Source organism: Lepisosteus oculatus, chromosome 11, assembly GCF_040954835.1.
Source record: "Lepisosteus oculatus isolate fLepOcu1 chromosome 11, fLepOcu1.hap2, whole genome shotgun sequence".
In the NCBI taxonomy this organism is placed as follows: domain Eukaryota; kingdom Metazoa; phylum Chordata; class Actinopteri; order Semionotiformes; family Lepisosteidae; genus Lepisosteus; species Lepisosteus oculatus.
The window spans coordinates 37,234,521-37,261,961 of NC_090706.1; the positions used below are offsets into that span (position 1 = coordinate 37,234,521).

Below are 27,441 nucleotides of genomic sequence, written 5' to 3' on the forward strand. Positions count from 1 at the left end.
GCCTCTTGAGTACCAAACTACAGTTGTGTGCTAAGAAAGACCTCTTTCAATACTGTATGTCAGCAATGTTGGCATTCTGATTCAAGGAATCTTTGTTGTTCAGACCTGCCTATAAAGCTTTCCCTACAATTCACATCTTGATGGAAGAAGTTAGTTTCTCTTCCTTCTTAATTCAGTTGCCAATACAACCAGACTTGACGGAGCCTCTGACAAAGGAAGCAATTTCCTAAAGACAGAAGCAATTTCTGTTAAACCCATGGAAGAATGCAGTTGTTAAATAAGAATTTCGATATCAGAGGTATCAGGCAGAGGGGAGTCTGAACTAGAAATACACATTCCTGATGGGTATTCAAGGTTGCATTTCCTCTGTTGAGCTCTGCCATTTTTACTGCCAGTTACCCAATGTGAATCCAGTGAGAGACAGATCTGCTGAAGTTTCAATATGGAGCCTTTACTGTTTAGTAAAACTAGGAGATCACTACAAATCAAATGTGTTGTTCAATTTTCATTCAGAAAGGAATGTAAGAGGCTGTTTTTAGGTCTGTTTTTTCATGTAAAAGCTTTCTAGGTTTCCCTAGGTGTTTCCTACTCTGCCTGTGAAGACGTGGAGACTACATTCATTTTGCTAACCTAATCCATCATCAAGACTCATCAGATGCAGAGATTCTGAAAGAATGATTAATGACATCGATTCCAGTAACAGCAGATGAAAATCAGTTTACTTTTGCCAGCTCATATAAAATATAGCCTAAATCTAAATTAAAACCTCAATCATATGTCTTAATGAGAGTTATTAAACAGAAGCTGTGAGGAAATGTTACTGTATATGACATACAGCAGCTGAGTAGCTCACACTGTATTGTTGCATACTCGTTCATTCAGGTAGGTGTTCATGTGATATTCTTTGCATGTTAAAGGTCTGGGTCATTAATGAGAAACATGAATTGTAAAACTAGACCCATCTCTCTTTTCTGTTGCAGAGAAATGCTGGAAAGAAATGTCAGAGAATCCTGTCTACATAGGATTGCTGTTATTATTGAGGATGTCTTTAATGTGGTGATTTTAATCAGGTAAAGTGGTGCTAACGGCTTTTATACCCATGTAACATTCACAGTTTTACCAATCTGTTTCTGGGATTAAATTATTATAATAAGAGTTCTGAGTTTTTTCATATACAGTATGTGGGTTTATAATCAATATATTGGCAATAAAAAATATTGTTTTCCTCTTTTAACTTGATTATCGTAGTCCAATGGAAAAACTATTGTATGCAATCAATCCTGAAAACTATCATATTGTTGTTATTATTAATACAAAGTAAGCTTTCATCTTTATGAATCTGCTTTCCTTTGTGGAAATTTGTGCTAGGTCCCTTACAATCATGACGTTACAAAAAGAAGTCGTTGCTCTGGAATTAGACCAGTGAGACAGGAGCTGCCAGATTCATTTCGGAAACGTACTACACTGACAGGCTGAAGGAACCGAACCTTTTCGGTCTTGGAAAGAGAAGACCAGGAGGGCACCTGATCCATATCTTCATAATCCTCCAAGACACTGACAAAATCAACCCAGTGGACTTTTTCTGGATCAGCCAGAAAACACAAACCAGTTGACACAAAAGGAATCTATGTGGGTTTCCAGCGTATTTAAAATCGAGAACAGGAGGCACCTCTTTATGCAGTTGCTTGGTGCCCCCAAATCAAATTGTATTTAAGCCTGGATTCAATAATTCAGCAATATTGTTTAAAATGGAACTATCTTGCGCGTTAATGAAGGTTTCTTAAATTATTGATACTTTCAGATTAAACAAATGTACAATTCGCAATGTCACACTTCATTTATCTCTATTGCATAAAACAGAATTAAGAATCCCTAAACCGCTGCACATCAAACAGGTCTCAAAATGAGGTTGACGCCAATTCCCGTAAAAGTCAAGAGATCTGTTCATCTCTGCACCATTGCATATATACTGTATATACAGTATGTGTGTGTGTTGTCAGTGAAGGGAAAGAATAAAACTGGGTCAGCGATGTGTCTAAGAGAGTTAAGCGGAACTGTCGATTGGATCTACAAAGGTCCAATTTGCCGTGGCTTCTTGTATCGTCACGTGATATTCACCTACACATATATACTGTATATATATCTCGTCTTCGTGATGTATCTTTTAAGGTCTGTTTCCATTTTTTTTTTACATTTCCATTTCCATTTGCTCTTTGTTTTGCTTGTTAACTCCGGTGCCATAAACCGCCATGCAGATGGTTTGTACTGTCTTATAAGAGCCAGATCCGTTCTGTTATTTTTAAAGTGTTTTTTTTCTTTTTCACCCCTAATTAATACACGACCCACATCCCTCTCAAGGTCTTGCCCTATGTGTCTCGTGAGTTTCTGTGTAGGTGTGTATTTGTGCTGCAAATCACAAAGACAGAAGTAATGAATCATATCTCCTGAGTTTCTCTTTATTAAAAAAAAACCTTACTATACGATTTTCTTTTTTTTTCCCCACGAGTAAAATGTAAAGATGCGTCACCGTCCGTTTATATGTTTTTTTTAATTGTGTGATGTAATACTGTACAGTAGGTGCGCCTGTTATATAATATTGTAATCCCCGAGCTCCAGCAATTGGCTAACAAATTTACAATTTTGTATTTGTCGGTTACAATGGCATTATTATCATATCGCACGACGTTTTTAATTTCTGCTTTTTAAAGTGAAAACCAGAGGGAACCCAGATAAGGCGAAAGTGGGGTGAAATAATGGCAGAGTCGTGATGACTGACCGCCTTGCATATTTAATAGGGGAACGAAAAAGGATGCATTTTAAAAAAAATCCAGTCGAAACGGTCCCTTCTTGAGGCGGGAGGGGTGGATTGCAACCTACAATGTCGATGTCTGATTGCAGGATATTTGATGATGAAATTCTCATCCTGGCTGGTTATAGGGTATCACTCTATAGGGGGGAAGCTCATTGCAATATTAACCAGGCACAACCTCACAGTCCCATTATATATAAACTGACATCTGAGGGAAATCAATGGCAGAATCAGTGTGATTCTCCTTACTGAATCACAAGAGAGTCTACACCTATTGGTCAGAAAAGCGTAAAAGAGGAAAGGCCCACACAGTGATCATATTCTGCGTTTTTGTCTTCCTCTTTTGACGATATTTGAAATCTGCTGGAGTACGACTGAACAATCAGAAAACGTCCTGGTATTTGTCTTTAAAGGTGAGTACGTAATCGAGCAGCCCAGCCAAATTGAATGCGAAAATAAAACGCATAATAATTTTATTTATAGGAGGTATGCAATTATATACGTCATTGTAGTGTGAAATTGTAAAGGTAGCAGGTGCAGCCGTCCTTAACGTGCTATCAGTCTTTCTTGTAGGTACAAAAAATAGTATGTTGCATTTCTTTCAACCCATCTGAAATGTATTTCTATAGAGTGCAAGAGAAAGGGTGAACCTCTGGCTGAAACAGTGAAATATGTGCAGTATTAAGTGTCCGTGCGTTTTGAATTGATTTAGTTATGTTTGGCGATAACCTGAGTGATATCTGTTCATTTTAAATCTTCATCTCCTTGGTGTATGGCTGTAACCGAGTGATGCATATTAATAATGAAATGGTGTACAGGCATCCGTCAGATGTGATTTCTGTCAAAGTGGTGATGATTGTAACATAACTGGGTTCCAGCTCATCCTAGATTCGTGCAATTAAGGAATGCATGTATAATTGACCCGTTCGCACGCACTCCCGAGGAGCAACAAATCACAAAATACAATTGCATGTTGTCGTGTGTTCCGTCGTATTTAGGTTTGGTTTGTGTTGCATTTTTTTTCTCATTTTCTGCTCGAGTGATTCGGTAGCGTGAAAGTCCTGTACAGTCCACCTCCAGCTGGAGCAGGACACGCCAAAGTGATAGCTTGCCTACGTGCGCTTTTGGGTGACATCAGTACATATACGTTATGCGTGTGGCAATAACGTTTAAAGAAAAAAAATAGATATCGTTTGAATAATTTAACGCAGGTTATTTTTTCTTGCTCCGCTTAACAAGCACATAGCTACAGTTGGCGGTCCAGATCAGCCCATTAATTTTAATTTGTTTTATGGATTCTTGCCCCTTTTACGCAGCAGAGAGCCCAAGATGGATGTTTTTATGAAGGGACTGTCCAAGGCAAAAGAGGGAATGGCAGCAGCGGCGGAGAAAACCAAAGAGGGGGTGGCGGTAGCTGCAGAAAAAACCAAGGAAGGTGTCATGTATGTCGGTAAGAAAGGAATTCATTCGCGCACTTATTGAGAATTGTCGACTCGTGCCATCAGGGAGTCATTAAGCGCATCAAAGGGGCGAGACCTGCAGGAAGACGCATAACATTGCGGATTGCTTTTTACAGAGAAAAAAAAAAGCCACTCGGACCACCCCACCCCCCTGCCAGTGTCTTCTGTTGAACGGCAGAGAGACAACGCATCCCACTCTCCCCCATCCCCGTTCAGATGGGGTGCAATGGATTGAGGGATTCGTTTCGTTTCTACTACGCTCTCGTGAAAAATAGGCTGTAGAACAGTGAATAAATCAAGCAGAATATGCATTAAAAAAATTAATTGTTGAAATTCGTCCCCCCGGACTTCAATTTCCAAACCACTGCCCCAATATGGTGACCAGAGACACTGCGCTGTTCAACTAGTAACACTTGGTCATTATACAGTAGATCCTGTGGGATCTGTGGGATGAAATATGCTATGTAAATGTAAGAAATTATTATATTGTAATTTAGTATTTAGATTGTTCACTGCTGCAGAGTCTCTAACACATTTGACATTTGTCAATGAGTCCCAGATACATAGCTTTGTACAAGAAAAGGCTCTATGGCTTATAGTGTTCAAGGTCTTTTGTAGCATAAGGCCTACATTAGCAGATATCATATTAAATGTTGGAATTATTCATACTATAAATCCTTAAGGTAATCTGGACCTAGATCATTTACTGTCTTATACGAAAGCAGGCGAATCTTAAATTCCATTTTGAATTTTATATGAGAATCAATGCAGTTTGTGTGGTACAGGAGTTATTGTATACAGTATGCTGTGGTAGATTCATTTGGTAAGCACATGAACTATACAATATCGGACATACTACATCATATTTAGTATGTTACTGGACACCCTAGTAAGTAAGGCATTACTTACATTAATAATAATGGTCTAATCTGGATGAACTAAAAGCATGCATCAATTTTTCAGCATAAGATACAGTAAGGATCTTAACCTGACAAACAAACAGTTACACAGATGAGCATTGAATGACATTACAAGGTCAAAAATAACAAATAAGGATTCTAACCTCAGTCAATGTTTTGATTTCAACACAACAATCACACTGAAATGTCCAACATTGCACAGATGTTGCTGCATGCCAATAAGCGTAACAGCAGTCGTATCATATCATAGTTTAGCATAAGAAAGACGTATTGTAATATGGGACAGGCAGCTGTAAAGAGCAGAAACCACAGGAGTCGTATATGATTTTGTTAGTTTGCTATTGGCCACTAATCTGACAAAGAGCTAAAACATGTATATAATCCAGAAAAGGTCTCAGTACGGAACCCTGTTGAACACCCTTAGTAATTGGGACATCAGCCAGGATTTACAAATTGTCTCTTCTTAATTATGTTGTCTAATATCTTAATTATTGCTAAATATCCACAAAGCCAATGAGGGAAAGTACCAGTAAGCCCTAAATTTCCATACAATACAGTAAAATCCCTGTAAAGGCGCACAGTGCTGATGCAGTGTAATGGACCCTATGCGGAGTTCCGGGCGCTGGTCAGAAAAGATGCGAACTTGGAAAGTTATCGGTACTACCAAAGTCAAATGGCTACACAAGAAAGGGGTTAACGGGTCTGATCTGCGCCATTTGCAGGGAAAGCCTCCAGCTGGTGCTTGATTTGGGGTGCGACCATTTGTGTGGAGGATTCTGAATAGCAGCGGGTGTGACAATACCATAACCGACAGTGTCAAAAGTCAAGAAGAGGAGAAAATGAAGTGACCCACAATCAGGAAGTCATTAACTTAACAGGCTTTGTTTCAGCACTGTCCTTGTTTAAGCTCTTGCCGAGGTCTCAGTATTTTGGTATCGCATTGGCACCTTCAATATGTTAAATCCTATTTTGAACAAGGGCTTCTTACTATAAGTATCACCTTGGTGATGATATACTGTAGCCTCTGACATGCACGGCTTCTTTGTGCTCATGCCTGAGTTTACAGGATGTGTATTTAAATAGTGCGTTACAGTAGCATACAAATCCAGCGTAGTATGTCCAGGTACACGACAGTGCCTGAATTAGTGTGGTTGTTCACAGTACCGTTTATGAGAACCTGCCCAGGATCTATGAACAAATGAATACTTCAATTAAATACCTTCACCAGAAAGAGACCTCTTAGTGGTTTCCTCACATCTCCCAAAAGCTTTCTATACATTTGACTGGCTATTCTAAATGGTCCCTTTTCTTGTGTAATAATAATAATGTTTCTATATTAGCCCTATACAATTTCTTGCATTAGGAATGTGTCTTTTCACATACCCCAGCTTTTCTCCATGGAGACACAGACACAGAGACAGGGAGAGAAGCTTGGGGTCAGAGCGCAGGGTCTGCCATTGTACGGCACCCCTGGAGCAGTTAGGGTTAAGGGCCTTGCTCAGGGGCCCAATGGAGTAGGATTCCTCTGCCAGCCGCGGGATTTGAACCAGCAACCTTCCAGTCACAGGCACAGATCCTTAGCCACAGAGCCACCGCTCTGCCCAAATCGATTAGTGTTGAGGGCAGGAGAGGTCAAACCGCACAATCCTGCCTTGTTATACAGTAACTTACACTTTCACAATAAGGCCTTGGGTGCTGTGAGCCTTACAAGGACAAATGTCTTCCCTGTATCGGACAGAAATGGGTGTGGACCTTTTCTTTCACACTTACAGCTGTCTTATTTTAGGAATATTCATGTGGAGAAGCTCAATTGTATTTTTTACCCACTTTTAGAAAAAAAACAAATGAAAAAAGAGAAACAGAAACCGAACACCTAATCAGAACTCGGTTGTACTTCTGTAGCGTTGAGATAAATATCCGTAAGGCAAAAGTGTTTGAGATCTCCAGCCCAAGACTCAATTTGACCCACTTGGCAAGAATTCAGAATACAAGTACATAATCTATACCCAGAGGTGGAAACTGTGCTGGTATAAGTGCATTGCTTGCACCTTAGGCTTGATATAATAATGTATACTCTGAGTGTGTCTGCATATGGTCTAGCCTGATCACATGTGCATTTCTGGTGGAAACATTTCCATTGTGTAACCTGCCATAAATAAATTATAGCTATTACTGACTTCAACATAAGATACTTATTTTGAAATACTGTGCATTATGTGCATTATCTATTGACTTTAAATGGAATATATAGGAAGCCCCTGCCTAAAGAATTAAATCGGTCTGGATTTACTTTCTCAGTATGAAAAAGAGCTTTCACTTCCCCAATTCTGTTCCATCTTAAAAATGCACATTTTTTCTAGTTAATAGTTCTGGTAACGTGTTTTGAAGAGTTTATTATTCATGTTTGTATATTATTTATGTTTGTAATCAAATCTTTCTGCTTTAAATTGCTTTGTGGGGAAATGTACAATAGGAATGGAGTACATGCACACTCTCATAGCATAACAGAGGTCCATTTGGGGTTTCAGCTGAAGGCTAAATAAAGACTGAGCAGTTTCTAGCTAAGGGTTTCTTGTGTGGTGCACTAGAGAGTGATGCAAATTTACTGGCTTCTGCTCTGAAAAGTGTTAGTGCAGTGACGAGCAGTCCAGCGTTCAGATTCTTGGCACATTTACTCACCAGCTGTTGCACATGACTGTGGACCCAGCTGGAAGTCTGGGGAGAGGAAGGCAGTTAGCTGAAGACGGTACCATGGCATGTAGAATAAGGAATCAGGCAACAGAACTGCAGTATTTCATTTATCTGGAAGACAAGACTGTGTACCAAATGTATTAGGTCCTTTGCTTATTTCAGGTAAGCAGCAGGCATTTTGTTGTCCATCAAGCTTTTCGAGTCCAAAACTGTCCTTTTGTAATAATACTCTTTCTCTTTATCGTCACACAAGCAACATTTGTGGATTATTTTTTTTTTAGAACAGGCAAGTCATCGGTGTCTTTTAAACAGTGACTGTGCTTCATGTAACACGTTTTTCTCAAAGCACTTTAAACACATTGAATAAGGCATTAGGAAGTATACTGTACCATGCCAGAGCACAGTGACATACAGCCAGAAAACAAGTAATATTGGCTCATTTGAAAAAATCGTCCCCTTGCTCAGAAATCTTTTTAACTAAAGTTCTGGCCTAAAAGGTTGATTTGCGGACACATGGACATTAGACTTTGTTCTGTAATTTTCATCAAAAGAATGATGTATTCTTTTGATGAAAATAACGGAACAAATCTGAATAACGTACAATCATTCTTTGAAACCTTTGACTGAGAAGTATTTAGCAGTGCACTGCAGCACTTCACTATGCTAGTTTGTATGCTGAAGCTAGTTTTTTGTTTCCATTGTGCCACTGTTTGAAAAATAGATCTTCTGCAGAGATTTTTAAATCATTATCCTAACACTTCTTTATTTGACTAATGGTGAATATCCTTATTTTTCTGTTATGCAATTTGGATTTTATTAATGGCATGCTATGAAAGAGAAATCCCCAAACTAATCTGCCCACAAGCCTGTAGAACTGCACTGTTTTGCACTAGGAATTTAATTTTAGCATGCATGACTCTAATGCATCTCTAATGAAAGTTTACCAATGCAGATTTGCAGTCTGTATTGTAAATCTGCAATTTCTCTCTTGGGATCAATAAAGCATCTATCTATCTACTGTATACTGCTCATAACATGCAAAGGCTTTTCTTTTCCAAGCTCTGCCATGGCTTCTGTTATGCTTTATCACACACTTTGATACTCTGCATTTAATGTTTTTATCATGATTTCACAGGTTGTTTAATGTGGTGTACTCAGTAATATTCAAAATGCTTGTTTTCCCAGGAAATAAGTGTTTCAGGAGCACATATGCTCTCAGTCAGTACAGCTCTATGCAGTATGAAGCAGCTCTTCACTCACCTTTAATTAATCTTAATTGCAATCTTCTCCATGTACTTGTCTTGCATCAGTGACTTGTGAATGTTCTAAATAATAAGCATCGTTAAATGTGGTTTACAGCTTCCATAGAATTCTCATTGGCAGTTTAAGGTACTTTTCATATGTTTTTGTTATAAACTGAATATTCTTTGTATTCAAAGGAAGAGGGCTTGTGTTCCTTGTTATTTAGTGTATTTTCTTTTGTGAGCTCATGAAGGAAAATTCAGTGTCTAGGATTTGTTCTGTGGACCACAGTTTACACTACAATTAAATAATTCTGCCTTTTTTTAGCGAAGCATTTTTAAGCCACACATTTACCCCTTTTGTCTTTCAGTATAAAGGCTTAGATAATTCTTCATAAGAGCCTCTGACACCGATGTGCAGTGTATGGGCAGTATGTTTGTAGTATCCATAAAACACAGCTAATAAGCTGTCTTAATATTGCAAGAGTACTCTGGACACATCTGGGTTTTAGCCACACACTGCAGCAAATTCACAGAACTTTAACTCCGATTTTATTAATTTAATGTTTTGTCAAAATGGTATTTTCTCATTAACTTACAGTACAAAGCTTTTAAATGCTGTTTTGTGTTTTCAAAGCTCTCTCTGCAGCAGTGGTATGATTGTCTAACCCTTCGCCTTCTTGTATTTTAAAAAATATATAGTCACTATCTCTTTTTCATTGTTTTACCCTCAAATCAGGGCATACCATTTTAAGGCTCTTGGCAAAAGCTCATAGAAGAGCAGTCACTGCTATATTTCTTAATTAGATTAACATCCAAGCAAGGGCTGCCAACAATCCACTTTGTTTTTGATAACAAGCTCTTGTGTTTGGCCACTTTAACAGTTAAATACCAAATGTGTTAGAATTGTTGAAGTTTCCCTGTAGTTTCATATTTCTGTCACATTCCAGGTCAAGCGATAGATTCTCCACTATCAAGAATCCAAAATGTTTTAGAGACTTTTTTAGTCATGCTGCATTTGCAGTTGAGCAGTGTAATATATACAGTAAGTAGCCTGCAAGGCACAGTGAACCAGATGAAAGCAACCGGTCTCAGATTCTGTCTGTAGCCACTGATGCATGTTAAGGAAGAGTACAGATGTCTCGGTATACTGTGTGTCATGTGAATGGGAACATGGGCACAAAAAGTGTCATTTTGAAGAGTACAGTATGAGAGTAGATCAAAGGGTAAAGTTTAGGAGGCTACAATATTCATGTATGGTGTTTTCCGTGCTATGCATTACAGCTGCCTTAGTCTTGAAATAAACCAATACAATATATTGTGACAACCCTGATGTAATAACAGTTTATCTTTAACATTGCAATAGGAATCACCTTTTTTCAGAGAGTACAGGGTGATCTCTTTAAAAAAACATAAAGCAAGCTATTGCTCTACTTGGATCTAGTTTAAGTTTTAGATAAAGGAAGTGTGATTGAAAAGTCAATGTATTTTGAGCCTATGTTCCTTTACAGTAGATGTAGGTCACTGTAACTCGTGGAATGCATTATTTATGCCTTTGGCAGTAGACAAGTGTTTGCTGTGCTTCAACAAGCCTTACAGAGGTTTATTCACTCTCCAGTATGCAGCACTAGACTGCAAGATTTCATGTTATACACAGGTACTGTTAATCATTGCACATTATTTCTTACTGAGAAAAGACCCTGGGGAAGTCCTATTGCACATACTCAAGGGGTGTCTTCACTATATTAGGTCCAGACTAGAAAAAGTTACCAGTTAGGCTTCAGCTTCCCAGGTGTGGTCATATGACAAAAATGGATAGGGCAGCCCCTTCCTCCAGTGTTGTTTACATTTGTAATACAATCATTTTACCCTCCTACACCCAGGAATTCTATTACCATCTTTTTAAAAATAAGAAATGGGTTAAATAATTTTTTTTTCTTTTTCATTCACCCAGAATCTAAAATTGGGGCAATCTTTTAACTTTTTAAATTTTCACTTTTACCTTTATGAGCCTGTGAGGCCTGTGAGCGGGTCATTCAGCATTTTGTCTTCCCAACATCCGTGTAAGAATACCCGGCTTTCCTCGGCTTGTTAATCCCGGCATCCGTGATTGAATGTTGAGCTGACTCTTCTGTTCTTGTTGCGGGATGCCACTTCTGACATCCATGCCTGTGAGCAAGTCATTCAGTGGTATGCCTTCCCGACATCCGTGTATGAATACCTGGCTTTCAATGGGAAGTCACTCCTAGAATCTGTGACAGAATGTTTAACTTATTTTTTGCCCTGTGTGCTGTGTTTTTTTTTTCTATTTTTTGTTCCCGGGTTTTTTTTGTTACTTTTTTTTTTTACTCTTGGTGTTTGGTTTCCTGACTTCCTGGTTTCCATGTTCCCTGCTCTACCTGTCTCCCGTTTCCCTGGACTCTTGGTTCCTATCTGTTGTGAGTCTTTCTCGTGTGGTTTGTTGCCCTGGTCTCCCAGGTTTATTTTTGTTATGCGTGATTTTTTACATGTTTTGTCTGTTTTTTTGCCTCACCCAGTCCCCCCCACTCAGTAAAGGTTTTTACCCTGGAGGAGGGGGTAGATCTCAGCCATGGACTCCCGGAGGTTTCCTTTCAGTTAAATGAGGTTTTTCCTCCCCCCAGTGCTGTGCAGCTCATTTGTTTTGTGTGTGTGTCTTTGTGTGGGGCTATATATTTCCAGGTCGCCCTTTCCTCCTCGCTCAGCATCGGATGTCTTGAGACCCACCTAGCACCAGGTCGCTCCATGTCCATAGCCTGAGGGCATTGGTTTCAATCCCAAAATCGTCTGACCTCCAGAGCCCGGGCTAACCCCCATTTTGCCGCTACGCATTGGGTCTTTATTGCTCCCCTGGCCACTCCACGGCATGCCCTTTCTGACATCCGTGACACTTCCTGTAGCTCCTTAATCGGTTAGATAAAGAATTCAATTTACAGAGTGCCTGTGCTTTAGTATAATCATTACAAGTTAGAACTGAAGACAGTTATTCACCATATATTTCAGCTTAATGAGGACTGTTGCTTTATCAAAGGATTGTCAAAGAAATAAATTAGTTAAAATGCAAAGTTTGTATCTTCCTCCTGGTTCTACATTTATTAATGTAGATTTATTGAACAACTGGAGTTTAAAGTATGAGGCACATCTATGTACAGTGCATACAGTAAAAACTGTGCTAGGCATTTTAAGCCTTGGATTCTCTTTCCACCTCAGCTACATCAGTGTTGCATCACCATCAGGCTGAATTTAGTATCTAAATTAAAATTGGATTTAAATTAAATAGCAATTACTGTACGTATCGACCCTACGCATATACTATATCACTGTGCTGCTTGTAGTGGTGTAGTGGTGCCTCCAAATTGTGCTGTCACACGTTAGTTCAGACATTTACTGATTATCTAGGCACCAGGAGACATCTATTATACTAGAATGAGAAATAAGAACTGGGTAAATGCCAATGAGTGAATGAACACAATGATGCTGTATTAGTAGTAAAACCTTATACAGTACCTTAAAATGGCAATACTGTTAAGTACTGTGATGCAAAGATATAATTCTCAATTCTCACATTTGCTATGCAGTATGACAGAGTGTGCAGATCTGGAAATAGTATTACTATGTTAAAAATGAAAAAATACTCATTTATCTGGAGAATACAAAAATCTAAATGATAATAATTTTGATAAGTTTGATTGTTTTATGTGCTGTGTGACGTGATTCCTTTCCAGCTTGCGATGCAAAAGTATAGAATTCACAAATGGCTTGCCAGTTGTGACCTTTAGTCTAAGTTTATAGCCTTTAAAGGCAGATGTGCATTGGTGTTAATGCTCATTTTGTATAAATATAATAATAATTAATAATAAATCCTAACACTTATGTAGCACTTTTGTGGACACTCCACTCAAAGTATTTTATAAGTAATGGAGACTTCCCTCCACCAATGTGCAGCATCCACCCCATCACTATATGGGGGTATTAGGACCCACACAGACCACAGGGTGAGCGCCCCCTATTGGCCCCACCTCTTCCAGCAGCAACCTTACTTTTTCCTAGGAGGTCTACCATCCAGGCTCACACCTGCTGAGCTCCAGTGGGCTGCCAGTTGTGAGTTGCAGGGTGAGATGGCTGCTGGCAAACAGTTGCTCCCCCCGTCCCATTTCGAACCGGGGACCTTCCGCGTGTGAGACAAACATGATCATCACCCCACTACAAAAACTTGGTATTTCATTACAGTGAAACATTGAGGTGACCTGCATTGTCATGTCAACTACAAAGCTGTCTCAAGAATTAGGGCTAAACTACAAGTTACGTAAAGCCATGTTAGAAGTTCAGAAGCACAGGAAGAGTTGTAGAGAGTAGGCTCTGCTACTGAGTTACTATGTATTACTCTGAGCAAAGCTACTTCCAGTAATTTCCTTGTGGCATATCCTTTGTTTTAAAACTGCTACTTTTATAGCATAGCAGTAGATTTGTTGTAGTAATTTATTATGCATTGTTCTGCTTAGACTTTGTGATGAGCTGTTTAATGTAAATGTGGATGGCAAGTGCTAATTACTATATTAAAGCAGTATTTTCTATCAGACATTTGCAACTGCAACTCATTGTACTAAGTCTGCGGTATTTATTGTACCTTTTTATACTGTTGAGATCAATCCAAATTCAGTTCATTTACAAGTAAGATCAGCCAGCACTCACTCACAGACCCCAACACTCACTGAGTACAAATTTACAAATTAGCCAAGGACTTTCCTAATGCTTTTCCATTGAGTAACAGAGAAACGGACAATAAGAAAAGGTTTTGAACCATAAGAGTGAGGATTTTTAGGCCTGACGTGTCTCTTTTGGGCACTAGTTTCCTTCTGAGAGTTATGTTACTTACCGGCTACTATATATCATGCAGATGCATAATATAACCTGCTCTATTTGAATCCTCCTTGTACTCAAAGTCATCATTCAGATTCAGAGCACAACAGCTCTGGTATTTTTTCCTAAGTGAATTGCACTGTACTGTAGGTATGAGCTCAACAGTGTAAATAACAAAGTATAGGCCCATAATGTAGTCAATCCACAATCCTGATATAAAAAATCCTGAAATAAAGAATCACTTGCATTAAATTTACCTGTATTCTGTCTTGGGTTGTTCTTAATGAAGCATAATTGCAATTGACATTTTTAACTTTTGGGAATGTTAAGTGAAAAGAAAAGCTGTTTTGGGAGATAAAAGCAATTTCTAAAGATTCTGACCCTTTAATTGAGTTTTGCTGAAATAGCACATTTCATCCAGATATGAACGTTCATTAAATCTGAGAATAAAGGTAGCAGGAGAGCTGTTATGCTCAGTAGTCTGGAACAAAGAAATCAGCCACAATACTGCCATCATCAGATAACTAAGAAAAACATGAAAGACTATCCTCTTTGAAGGACTATCTTGAAAACATAATGCAAAGAGATCTAATACATTTTCTAAAAACAAATGTAAATATTATTTGATGGGTTCATCCTTTGAAAGCTCAATGACGGAGGCTTTGTATTTGATTAGTCAGAGAGGAATTAAACAACTTGTGCAGAAACTGTCATGCATCCCATTCTTGATCATTTATAACTAGTGCTGATTCATGTCAATGAGAGCAGCTAGATTCTCTCCCACAATGCAGCGTTAGACCATTGAGTATCATTGGTGAGATTAGGGATCTTCACACGGCTGAGCTCCAGTGGAAAGTTATTGATGACTTAATTCCCATCTTCACTCAAAACTAGAACATCAGTGTAAGGGATTCATTAAAAAGGCTGTAAGAAAAGACTGCTCACAGATTCTTGTCACGTGTAATTGTGGAAAGGTTCTTCATTGCAATGAATATCAATTTAAAATGAAAAGACTGCAAAGATTTGTGTAACACATAACTAGAAGTCGTTGAGTGAACTCAAAATTATTTATTAATTATTTTAACATGCATCTTGCCATACATGGAGTTTTTTGATGGAGAGAATTTTGGTAATGAGATCTTTTATGGCACTTTGACTGATGAATACTTTTCAGATCCAAATAAATACTCAAGTCAGGTTTGTACTGCCACTGAACTCAGAAGTAAGTAGAACTTTCTTGCTTTTATACATAAAAAAAGCATCTAAATGTGTCCAGATCTATTAAAATTATACACCTAAATTTATGTCTGCTCACATTGTTACCTTGAGAGTCCACTATCATGGGAATGCACAACATTTTCAAACCGTTTAAAGTATACCAGTTGTGATTATGCTGCAGAGTGGGGTCCTGCTAAGATTCTCCAACTGAAAATCAATAGATACATTGAATTTCTTTCCCACATTAAATTTGTCAAAGTCATGTTAATGCCACTTCTGTAACAATAAACAAGCAGGCAGCAGAAACATCACATTGTGTAACCAAACAAACAAATCTGTAGACAAGAAGACTTATTTGTACAATTTTGTTACTTATCTCTAAAAAGAAATGGCAGTGATATATTTTCCATATGCATTCCAACAGAGCTCAGTAACTAACTGAAGTCTTCACGAGAGAAAATTTAAACATTTTATAAAATAAAATAACAAATATAAACTGAGGACAGTAAATGCAATTGTAATCCCTGCATTTTTTGCAATTCTCTTGGTAATGCATAGATAATTAGTTAATTAGCATGGTCTGATATGCATATGCTGTATTTGCTCATATACAGTGCCTTACAAATGTATTAAGATCCTTCCTATAAAATAATATTTAATTGAAAACCTGAATGCTTAAACTGGAGGCTTCTAAAAGCAAAATAAGTTGCAGTAAGTGGAAGCAAAAAATGTGTTAATTGAAAAGTATTCAGACCCGTGAACTCATTATTTGTTGGAATCACCTTTGTATTTTTACCAAACGTTTTACCATTAGTCTTTTATAGGTAAATCCCTGCCAATCTTGCAGTTTTTTGTACTGTGAAATATGTGTCAGATGTAATAATTTGTTAACACACCAGAACATTCCAATTTTGTCCCATCTGACCACAAAGCCTTTGGCCAGATGTTTGCAGTATCACTTAAATGATTTGTTTGAAAGTACTGTATATGTGGGGTCTGAGAACGGTTGGCCACACTGTTATGCAAGCCAGCTTTATGGAGTGACCAGAATATTGTTGACTCATGGTCACTTTCTCTATCTGAGCCACTGAACCCTTGTTCTTTCAAAGGTTGCCCTGATCTTACCATGACATCCCTCATCATGTGCTTACTTGAACTGTTCCTCAGTTTGGAGAGACTTGGCCATTTCTCGATGACTGAGAGGACTGTGCTCACAGGGGTATTCAGAGACTTTGATATTATTACACTTTTCCTGATCTGTGCTTTACAGTGACTTTATCCCTGACTTGTTTGAAAGCCCCTTAGTCTTCATGATTGAGTAACTTTGCTTAACATTCATGGCCTGAGTAAGGGACCTCATACAAGCAGGGGTAATTATTCTAAAATCATGAAGCCCACTATTATTGCACACAGTCAGGGGTCACTCTGTTAATTTTGAGGCTTATTTAGATAATTTTGTGCACCTAAGTGATTTCAGATTTACCATTACAAAGGGGTTGAATGCTTATGCAGTCATGTCTTTTCCATTTTTCCTTCATATTAATTATATATATTTTTCTTTCTTTTGCATTTTTTTGTTTTGGCATAGATTTTGTATACATAGTAAATAATATTATTGCTACTTCAAGGTGTCATGACTGGAAGTTTAAAGCCACAAAATGTGAAACCTCTGCAAGGTTTAAAGTACTGTACCTTGCCAGGCTAGGTTTCATCCTGGTTAATATTGACAGCTTCTGATTGATGCTGGTCTTTCACTGATTCAGTTTTACATGATCTGCATAGCAATATCTCAAATAAAACCATGTAAAGACACCTTTTTTATTTGCAGTTCTGTTAGAGGCTTTTTCCACAATTTATAAGTCTACATTTCCAGTCAGGATTAATACAGGATTTAGTGTTCACCACAGGTACTATCATGACTTGATTCACAGTGGAGCTGAATACCATCTGCCATTCACAATAAGAAATGATCTTTTAGTTTGATTTCTCATTTGTACCAACCTTCTGCATTGATACAATAAATTAGGTATTCAAAACTCACAAGTTTCATACCCCAGATTATTTGTATTCAATTTTCCTTAATATCCATCATCTTGTCAGTTTTTTTTTCCCACTGACACTACACACTGAATCTTCCAGGTGGCATGGATATAAAACTCATTCATGGAAGAGTGGTTATAAAGCCATGAAAAAATGAAAAATAAAGATATAGCATTAAAAGATATAGCAAGAAAGCATTACCTTCTTGTTGGTTTTGCCAGTTGTGCATCAATTAGACTAATAGATGTTGAAAAACAAAACAAGAGAGTTTATTAATCAAAGGGATAAAAAACAAAGGCTTTCATTCCTCTCTTGGTGAATGTGGAAGGAAATACACCTGAAGAGAAGAGGAGGCATCACAGGAGGCAGTGGCCTCTGAGCCAGTCGGGTAACAGAGAATTGTCTGTTGCCTTTAGCAAGTAGTTACCTGCCTCAAGACCACATTGGTGAATGAGTGGATGCCTCTGGGTCAGGCACTGAGGTTCTGGTGTCTTTTGCATTTTTTCTTTGGTTTCTGGACTAAGATGAAAGCTCCAGATTGTGTGCATGTGGGCAGTCTCCGAGGGCAGATTTGTTTCGGACAGATGGGTACGCATATGGCCCAGTTTCCTTCTCACTGGAAAAGAGTGGCATTATCGTATATGGTGTAAAACCAAAAGAAAGAAAAATAAAGAAGCACTATTTTTTTATTTGACATCTCAGTGAATATGAAAGAAAATACATTATCAGGATTTAAAAATAAAGAAAAAAATTCAATTTACTAGGCAAATTCTGAGTAATTATTTAAAGCTCCATATCATTCACCAGGCTAAAAATTCAGTGTCATTTCTTCTCTGTTGAATTGCTTTCTAACAACCAAAGACAGTGATTTGTAGTAGTGGACATTGAGATGTCTTCTTGATTTGTTTTTAATTGTATACACTGTCTATTCATATAGACAGATATTGAATAGTAAAGGGTGATGTGTTTGGTTTTCGTTCTGATGTATGTTTTCTTGTGTTATTTACCACATATATTTGCTCCCTTTTCAACTGGCTCTAGCAATAATTTCTCTATAATATTCATAACAAGTCAGTTATGAGAATTTGAAAATGCGTGTTTTTATAAATAGGCTTTTATATTATGCATAACTGTTTACATCTAAATGGCACATTTCATTATACATTTATGGCACTAACACTGAAGTGATTAAAACGAATGCCTTTCCTTTTTTCTGAAAGATGGCTGGATCTCACCATATAATTATATTGCTGAATGATTTAGTCACAATTAGAGGAAACTACACATGGATTTTTGACTTTTTTGACTGGTTTAATATCCATTTAAATTAAAACAATATGCTGTCGTAATGTTGCAGAAAGGCTGTTGCTGTGATTCATCAGATGGATAAAAATATATATTGCGGCCAAAGTCTAAGTCTGTTATGAATAAATGATTCATGTTTTTACAAATCACTGCAATTACATTGTGCAAATGAATATGTGCTGTAGTTCATTTCATCTTTACACAGCCTTACAGATATTAAATTAGAAGAATATTTTAAAAGAAAACACTGTCAACTCATGAAATGGTGGAATTGTAATCAATATCCACAACCAATTTATGCTATGTTCTCCTTCTGTTGTTTTTGTAATATTATGCATAAAAGGGTTAAAAATTAGAAGAGGCCATCTGGTTCATGTAGCTTATTTGGTTACTAGTAGCTACATGGTAACAGCTTTGACAGTATGTTCTCCCACAACTCTTTGTGTAAAGAAGTGCCTTCTGTTCTCACTTCAGCATGCAGTCCACTGGGTTTTATTTCACTGATGGTTCTGAAGATGTACAGAGGGTGGAGTGTGTCAATGCCTTCAAGAATTTGTATGTATTTTAAGCAAAGCAATTAGGAAGCAGAAAACAACACAAAAATAAGAAATCTGCAGCTGCTCTCCTGCTAGAGATCAGTTTCCCTCACTTGTGTAACCAAGGCTGATTATTCTGTCATTAAGAAGCTAGTTCTTTGAATTATTCCATAAATGGCTGGCATTATTTTAAAAGCTGGTAATGTACATGCCTGATCTTCTCTGGTCTGATTCCAGAGCAGCAATATCTTATTTGAAACGTGGTGAAAATATAGTCTGAATATCCCCCATGATTTGCTGCTCTATCCCCAGAGCTCCTCTGTTTCAGTCTCTGTCTAAAAATTGGATTATGACGTCACATGACTACTGACGCCACCTCAAATTGCATGTTTGAAGTGCAATCTTAAGGCATCAAATCATGAGAGAAATGTAAAAAAGATCTCAGAGGATAAATTGAAGACCTTGATGTACACCAACACAGCATGATGCTGCTAGTGATCTTTCCTTTGATGTACCTTTGTGAGTCCTGAATCCAAAGTGGTTGTTGGAAAAAAAAGAAGGGAGATGTTCAGATTTGTATCACCACTTTGCTGTATATTGACAGTTACCTTTTGGATTTACTGGAAAGTGTTTTACAGCTTCAGGCAGTACTGAAGGAAATGGATGCTGTCTTGTTTTTCCTGGGTGTGGTTTAGGTAAATACGGTAGAAGACTCTGCTACTGTAGGGCTCTTTGTTGGTGCAGTAGTGCAAAAGGTCTTAACTGAGCCATGCTAAGTCACTTCTTCAGTTCTGTTCTCTCTTTTCTTTGTCTTTATTTTTAAGACTTTTTAATTAACCAAATAACCTTACCTGCACTCTAAATCTAGGCATCATTAGCACGATGCACATGAAAATGCAACAATATCAGTAACAAGTGGGTCTCTCAGTTCAGGGCAGTGGCTGAGGAAATAACGGATTTTTATTTGTTCGTCTGAACAAGTTTACCAGCCTGTTGGTCAATGCCATACACAGAAGCATGATGTAAAAACACCCGTTTGGAAGTGTGGATATCTAAAACATAATGCAGGCTATTTATTTAAGTACATTTTAATTTCGTGAACTTTTGAAAGCAGACATCTTGTAATAGCCTATTCGTTATACATCATGATTGTGCTGTATATATTCACATGAATAGGTAAAACCCAAAGGGCTAAATTACTGTCCATGAAGTCTTTGATTAAAAATACATGTGTATGGTAGATAAGTTAGACTTATCATTTAAGGCTAGCTGGCTTACCATATTTTAAGGATCCATGTAGAAAAGAAATCAGACTGTTTTTTCTGTGAAAACACACTAACCTGATTCCTTTTTTTTTAACAGGAAGCAAAACTAAAGAAGGAGTTGTACATGGTGTTACATCTGGTAAGTTAATCCATAAAAGACAAAAGTCTTCTTTGTTTTGATACTGTAACGGGAGCCAGTGTTCTGTTAGGAAACTTTACGTGGGTACAAATGGACCTCGCAATACAGCAGCAATACAATACCTGCATAAATCTCAATGACACAGGGAGTGCTCATGATTATTCATCAATGTCCCTAGTAAACCTTTTAAAACACAAGCTGAAGAAAGCAGATCACAAGGGGAATCTGGAAGTCTTGCGAAGAGATGGTCAAATATCCCCCCATTAGAATTTGACGGCCCTTTTAAAGACTTATAGGAAGCACCTCTTCAAGACTGTCAAAAAAAAGAGAGAGTTCATAAAATACTTGCTTAGGTACGGATCCATGATAAATGATTAGTGGGTGATGGGTTCGAGTCCCCACTGCAGAACTGCTTGCTCCAGTGCATTGAACAGAATGAATGGGGACCAGCTTGTACTGGAGGAAGGCTGATATCCCATCTAGGGAGAGTCTTTTGCCCTCTGTTCACTTAACACCAGGATAAGCTCTGGATTAATGATCCTTTGAGGTACAGAACTACCTAAATTAATTATTGACATATTAATGAAGTATTACCTAAGTCAATTTTAACTTAACAATATAAATTAAATGTTTTTTTCAACACTTAATGGTCTTTACATTTTTTACCACAACTGTATGAATCACCTTATTTGTATGGAGTTTGAAATACATATTTTAATTTATCCTTTGCCTTGTGTGTGAAAATGATGATATTCTTATCAAGTAATTGATCATATTAATTTCTCATTTTCTCTCTGCATAAATGAAAGAAAGTTTGACAGCTAAAAACAGTTATTATGCTGTAAGATTTTGGATTTGTTGATTTTAAGTACAGTGACCTGGGCCTTTTCTCTAAGTTTGTACATACAACAATCATTACTCAGTGTTGTACAGTTAATATTAATTCTTGTTTTGCTCTTCAGCATGCCCTAGATTTACTGTGTATAATGATCCAGTTATTCTATCCATTTTGTTGAAAACTGAAAATTAAGAGCTGATGCAAATTCATTAACATTACATGCCAGTTTCATGGGTCTATGTATTTTTGATTAACTGAAACTGTCTGAGCTTAATTAAATATTATAAAGTGCACACCAAGGCCTGAATTCATAAATGATTAATGTGCCAACAATTTAGTACGTCTCTTCCTCACTGAGATCTGTGTGTTTATATCAGGAGAAATCTACTGCTAAAAACATTTGAGCATTTAAAAAATCACAAACACACTCAATTAAATTAATTTACTGCTGTCGCTTTCTTCTTTTTATGAAAGTTTGATTTGTTACTAGCTTTTCTCAGCAAGGGGGTACAAAGTTCGATCAATGAGGGGGGACTTAGTAATTTTTTAAAACATGTTCCAAAACCCAACCGCTTGGAACATTATGTAAAAAGCCCATTATGTTGTTTTTTATTTTTGGCAATGCAATTTTGTGGTGCATCCAGTCAGATGTTTTAGGAGACTGAAGGAGGGTTTTGTAATCTTTCGCTTTGTCGCAGTCCGTGGCTATGAGGTCAGCGCTCAGTCACTTGTGAAATTACACACAGAGTTCCTTCTCCGAGTCCACAGAAAATAGCTTTTACATATTCCATTAGCCTGAGCCCACTGGCCTGACCTGTAGTATACTATTGATATCTCAGACAATGGAAATCAATCCTATTGGGAAACAGGACCTTTTTTGAGTGTGACCTTTTTTTTTACATTGTACAGTCTGTACTGTATTTGTTCCCTCAGATATTAAAATAAACAATAATTACTGAAATGGACTGGGTTTGGCTAATTTCATAGCATGTGGTTTTTTGGAATTTAAAACTTCCAAACACTTCATTTTTAACTGAATAACACAAGCCCCCAGAGATGCCAATTACTCAATTACATAAGAATCATTAGTAGTGATCTGGCGTCTTCATTTAAGTGGAACAGGCTTCCCAGGGGTAAAGAATTTGCAGTGGTTTAATATCTGAATCACTAGCATCTTCCTGTATTTCTAAGATCTTCAGCACTTCCTGTGGTATCCTGTATTTCATCTTTTAACCTCCTAGGGGAGGTTTAGATGCATTCAATGCATTGTAAAAAAAGCAAAGCTTTTTGCCCAATCTGAATGCATTTGTATTTTATTTTCATTTATGTTTCACTCATCTGTCTTCTTTCAGTTTTGTGATTTGATTTTAATGAGTGTAGGAAGCTGCAGAATGCCCTTCCACAGACAAGGCCATAGTCCAAAATACACTGGCCATTGCAAAGCCTAAAATACTTTCCAGAAAATGTCTTCTTTGTCACTGATACAGTATGTAGTCATTGCTTATAAGACAATGTGTGTCTTATTTACTAGAAACATTAGTGTTTGGCATACACATGTAACAGATATTTACCCTTTATTAAGTGAAATTTTTTATTCTAATCTCATTTCCAAAGTAGGCTTGTGATGTACTTGTGTAGATCTAAGTTAGCTAGGTTAGTCCTTTTAAAGTATCATACAGTACTTTAGCCTCCTTTTTTAACTACATTAAAAAAATTGTCTTACATTAGGTGATCTTCAAATTCATTTTGACAACACAAACTACAATTCAGTTAAAATTCTAAAAGCAGTTAAGGGCAGAATATTAATTATATTTCTTTGCACAACTGTCTGCACTGTCTCTTGCTAAGTTAGTATGGTTAAACTATTACAGTAGCTTTGTAGAAAATGGAAGACACATTGTATTCTGGACCAGAAGGCCTTAAAACATCACAAACCTCGTCTGCCTAATAATATGGTTTTGCTTTAGAGCAGAACAATCTCTGTGAACAATCTCTGTGTTTCAGTGATTACTTTGATCTGTTGAACTGTGCCGTTACATCAGGTACCAAAAGCCTTGTCTAAGACAGATATCTGACCATCTTGTTCTGTAGTGGCAGAGAAGACAAAGGAACAAGCCTCCCAGCTTGGTGGCGCTGTGTTTTCTGGGGCTGGCAACATTGCGGCAGCAACAGGACTAGTAAAGAAGGAAGAGTTTCCAGCGGATATGAAGGTAAGATCACATGTAGCCTCTCTGAATGATGAGAATTGCTCTTCCTCTCACCCTTCCCTGGTCCTAAAAAAACATATTTATTAATTGAAGAGAAAACAAAAGGTTATTCTCCCTATTTATCTTATTATGTTTCATATGTCTTATGTACCTAAAAACGTATTTCAAAACAGTGTTCACCATCACCTTTCAATCTCCTCTTTCAAAATGAATGAGATTTAGTTACCAGGAAGAAATCTTGCCACCCTCAACACAAAATGATTACTTAGTAGAATATTTTAGAGTTTTAAAAATAATACACTTAGTTTAAATTCTCCTTGATTAAAATACAGAGCCAAACACCTTTTTACCTTTTTAATCAATTTCCCTCTTATCTATTGTCAAAGACAATGTCATATCATCATAAATGCATAGATCATTTTCATAGAATGCTTCCTTATATTAACAACCATTTAATCTTATAGCACATATTCTTGCTATCTGCATGTACCAGGGTCTTAATCATTAGTTATTTTGCACATCATATGCTACCACTACAGTGTTATGAAGGTTTCACAGGCTAGCTAATTAATGACATAATCTTATGTCATTGATGTCAGTAATTACTGTAGGTCAGGAAGAACTGTGGACCTAAAGCTGATCCTTGCGGCACACCACTAGTTACCTCAGCAATTTAACAGATTCCCTCTTTTTTATTCATTTTTAGAGGACATTTTCTACCTCTAATTCATTTTCATATGTGTCAAAGTTGGCCCTTATGTAGTTCCTGGAAGTCCATAAATACAGTATCATATGTTATGCGATATTGTAATTCATTGTCACTGTTGCTTGTTCAAACACGTGTTGCTAATAAACAAGCCCTTTTTTCCTGTAGTGTCCGAAGTCGTTTTTTAATTAGCAATTTTACAATCTATTGCAACAGTCTATAACTTTGGGAGCTCCTAGCTTACACTGTACAGTGTTACAGTTGCAGTGTTCATTTCTTTAAGTATAAATGGAAAATATCATCAACCCTGGGAGAGTGGTTGATCGTAAATGCTTCAAGTCTTTGTAGGGCTTGCTTCTTTGTTAAACTGACATTATTCTTAAATATGCATATTTTTTATTATATGAAGCATGATATTTCTGTGTTCTATAGTAAATACCTGTCTGGAATCTTCTATTGTAAGATCAACGTAGATACAGTAGCTGATGAGTGGTAAGTTGTTGTGGTGGCTAGCACTACTGTCTCTTTTATTCAGGGTCCTAAAACATCAAGTTTACATCTTAGTTTTCACCTGCTCTTCCAGTTTCCTGAAAAGTGCAATAGAAGAGCTGAAGATAAAATTAGAACGTGTGACTGTAGAACAACCCTGTGAAAGCCCCTCAGCCCTCCACCTCATTTAGCGGTTTGATTTGCCTGCCAGGCTTTAAACACTCGAGCTTAACGATGTTGCTGGGTATGCGCTTGCTTCACCTGCCAAGAGAATTTACTGTATTCGCTCACTGTGTTTCACTGGGGATATCAATTATCAAGGTTTACCCTGACTTGTTCATCTGCTTTCTGGCCTTGGCAGACATCACTTAATGTCCTGCTCAAAGCTTTGCTGATCTCTTGAATCCAATAAATCACTTGACGGCACTCTCTGACCACGCCTGCTGCTTCACTTCCATGCAGGCAATGGGAGGTCGGAGGGAGATGAGTCCTTGCTTGAACAAAAATAGCAACACCAGACCACGGGATCCATTTTCAGGAATTACACTGGATCCAATGTACAAAGCTTACTTACTGTACATATTTAAGACCTTATGCCCAATTGTTAATGGCAATTGTATTGAGACATTTCATTACTCTTCTTTGTCACTTAATCCCTATGAAATAGCCTATTTTAATTAATTCACAACATGCAATGTATATTTTTATATCTCAGGCATGAATATTGTGCTCTTACTACAGGCATGTGAAAAACCTGAACCAGAGAATATTTTTGTCATACCATTTTGGGTATAAAATAAGTGAGGCACAGTATAGATATATTACAATACAATAATGCACTCTGGAACATTATAAGAGAATTGAAAAGGATGCATTTTATATATTTTTTTATTATATTAATAATATATTCAGTTCAGCTGATCCTTATAAAACTGTTCATTGTTAAAATAAATAATATTTAATAATTAATGTTAAATAACAACTTGCATGTACACAATGTGAAACTGTCTACTTTCAGAAGTTAAGAAAGGGAACCTTGTTTGAACACTTTTGCTAATTCAATGTGCAACATTTGCATCTTATCAGTACTATCTTTAGAGATTCTGGAGGATATTTCTTAACCAGCTGTTGGAATCCTATTAAAAGCACCACCAAGTCATAATGTTAGTACTCTTAAGGAAAAACTGTACTTGTAGAGGTGTGTCTGGCAATTGCACAGACTGATTGTGTAGCATACAGGATTACAGGAAAATCAAGGTGACCTCATTAACTTGATTAGCTGAGGTTAAAAATAAAAATACAGCAACCCAGGACACTTTAGCTTTATTCTCAGAGCTAGACTGAAAATAACACCAGGTAATGGGCTACAGTTTCTCACAGCTCCCTTTGCCGGTTAATAGCACCCTACTCTCATCCTGCATATGGGTACATCACATTATACCTAAATCTTAAGAGAACTTGGAGTATCAGATTCCTGGATTTCCAAAACATGTTAACTTCTGGCTACAGTAATACATGATTGGACAGCTCACAGTATGTGTATATATTCTAAAATCTGGATCTTTGCAACTAATGACTCTGGAAAACATTTCACAGAATTAGAGACCATGCTGGATGTTCACCATGCTCTCCGTCTACAATACATTTCTGCATAATTTCATGCTCCTAAACATAATCCATGTACAGTATGAGTTTGACTGTTGTAAGTACTGCTTTGCATGTGTTGGTGCAGTGGTGTGGATGAATACAAGAAATGTTGCAGACAAGATGAAAAAAGCTCTCTAACCTGTTTGGATGCTTGTGACTCAGCAACCTGAGGATCTCGTCCAGCTGTTTGTTGAAAAAAGACAGAGTAGCAGTTTTAAAGGCAGGACTGTCTAGCTTGTTCAAGGCTCCCAAATAAAATAAAATCAATATCTGAATTTGGCAGATTTTAACATTTATTGAGTATTAGCGGTATTAAGCACTGCAAATACAACTGAATAATGCTGAAAAAAGAGGCACTCAATTTTCATAGTAGAGAAATAGAATATTAAACAGTATTATTTTGGGTAACAAAATATAGCAGACATGAGGTCTCATTTTAAAAGAAACTCATATGCTTTAAAAAAGTTAAAAAAGTTTTGTCTTAGACACTTAGCAAGAGATAACAGCCTTGTTAGAAAATGTTTAAAAATGTATTTCTTTCAGAAAACTGTCCCTTCTGATACCGTCAGAAACTTCATAGGGCTTCACCATATTACAAACTGCTTCAGGCACAGCTCTCCTGTTCATCTATAACCCAAGAGCTCAGAAATATATATTGTTTTCTCAACAAACTAATCACATTGTGAAATGAATCATAAGCTAAAGGAAGTAAAAAATGACCTCTTTGTCTTTTTCAAACTCTAAATCTTTGTATCTTGTGTCACAATAATTTATTTTGGATTGTTATTTTTCTCATAAGGCAATGTAAAATTAAAAAATAAAGTTTACTATCTCCCGTTGGTTTCTGTCAGGGGTCCAGAATTCAGCAAGTGTTCAACGTCTCCTTAAGTTATAAAGCTCTTCACTTGGGAGAAGTGCTAAATTGATCTGATTAAAGTTTGACCTAACCAATTTATCCCCTCTCTACAACCCTTACAGCAGCTGCTGATGATTTAGGCACGTAGAAAACCTGCTCTGTTCCAGACTCTGAGGTCTGAAGTTAAAAACACCTG

At 37.2% G+C, this 27,441-nt stretch overlaps 1 protein-coding gene and 1 long non-coding RNA gene across 3 annotated transcripts in view; both read left to right on the forward strand.

Moving 5' to 3' along the window:
• Nucleotides 1–602: 602 nt before the first annotated feature.
• On the forward strand, nt 603–1,563 carry LOC138241702 (uncharacterized). Its single transcript, XR_011190966.1, has 3 exons — nt 603–882; nt 981–1,070; nt 1,369–1,563. It is a non-coding gene; the product is annotated as an uncharacterized lncRNA (long non-coding RNA).
• A 1,403-nt stretch (nt 1,564–2,966) lies between these two features.
• Nucleotides 2,967–27,441, forward strand: part of sncb (synuclein, beta) — a 30,126-nt gene continuing 5,651 nt past the window's right edge. Inside the window, exons 1-4 of one of the 2 annotated variants that reach the window (XM_006631925.3) lie at nt 2,967–3,222; nt 4,129–4,259; nt 20,461–20,502; nt 23,432–23,550. In XM_006631925.3, the coding sequence (XP_006631988.1) occupies nt 4,139–4,259; nt 20,461–20,502; nt 23,432–23,550 (282 nt within the window). In that variant the 5' untranslated portion in view covers nt 2,967–3,222; nt 4,129–4,138. Of the gene's footprint in view, nt 3,223–4,125; nt 4,260–20,460; nt 20,503–23,431; nt 23,551–27,441 lie in introns of both variants that reach the window. The other variant, XM_015350047.2, reaches the window with a different exon arrangement.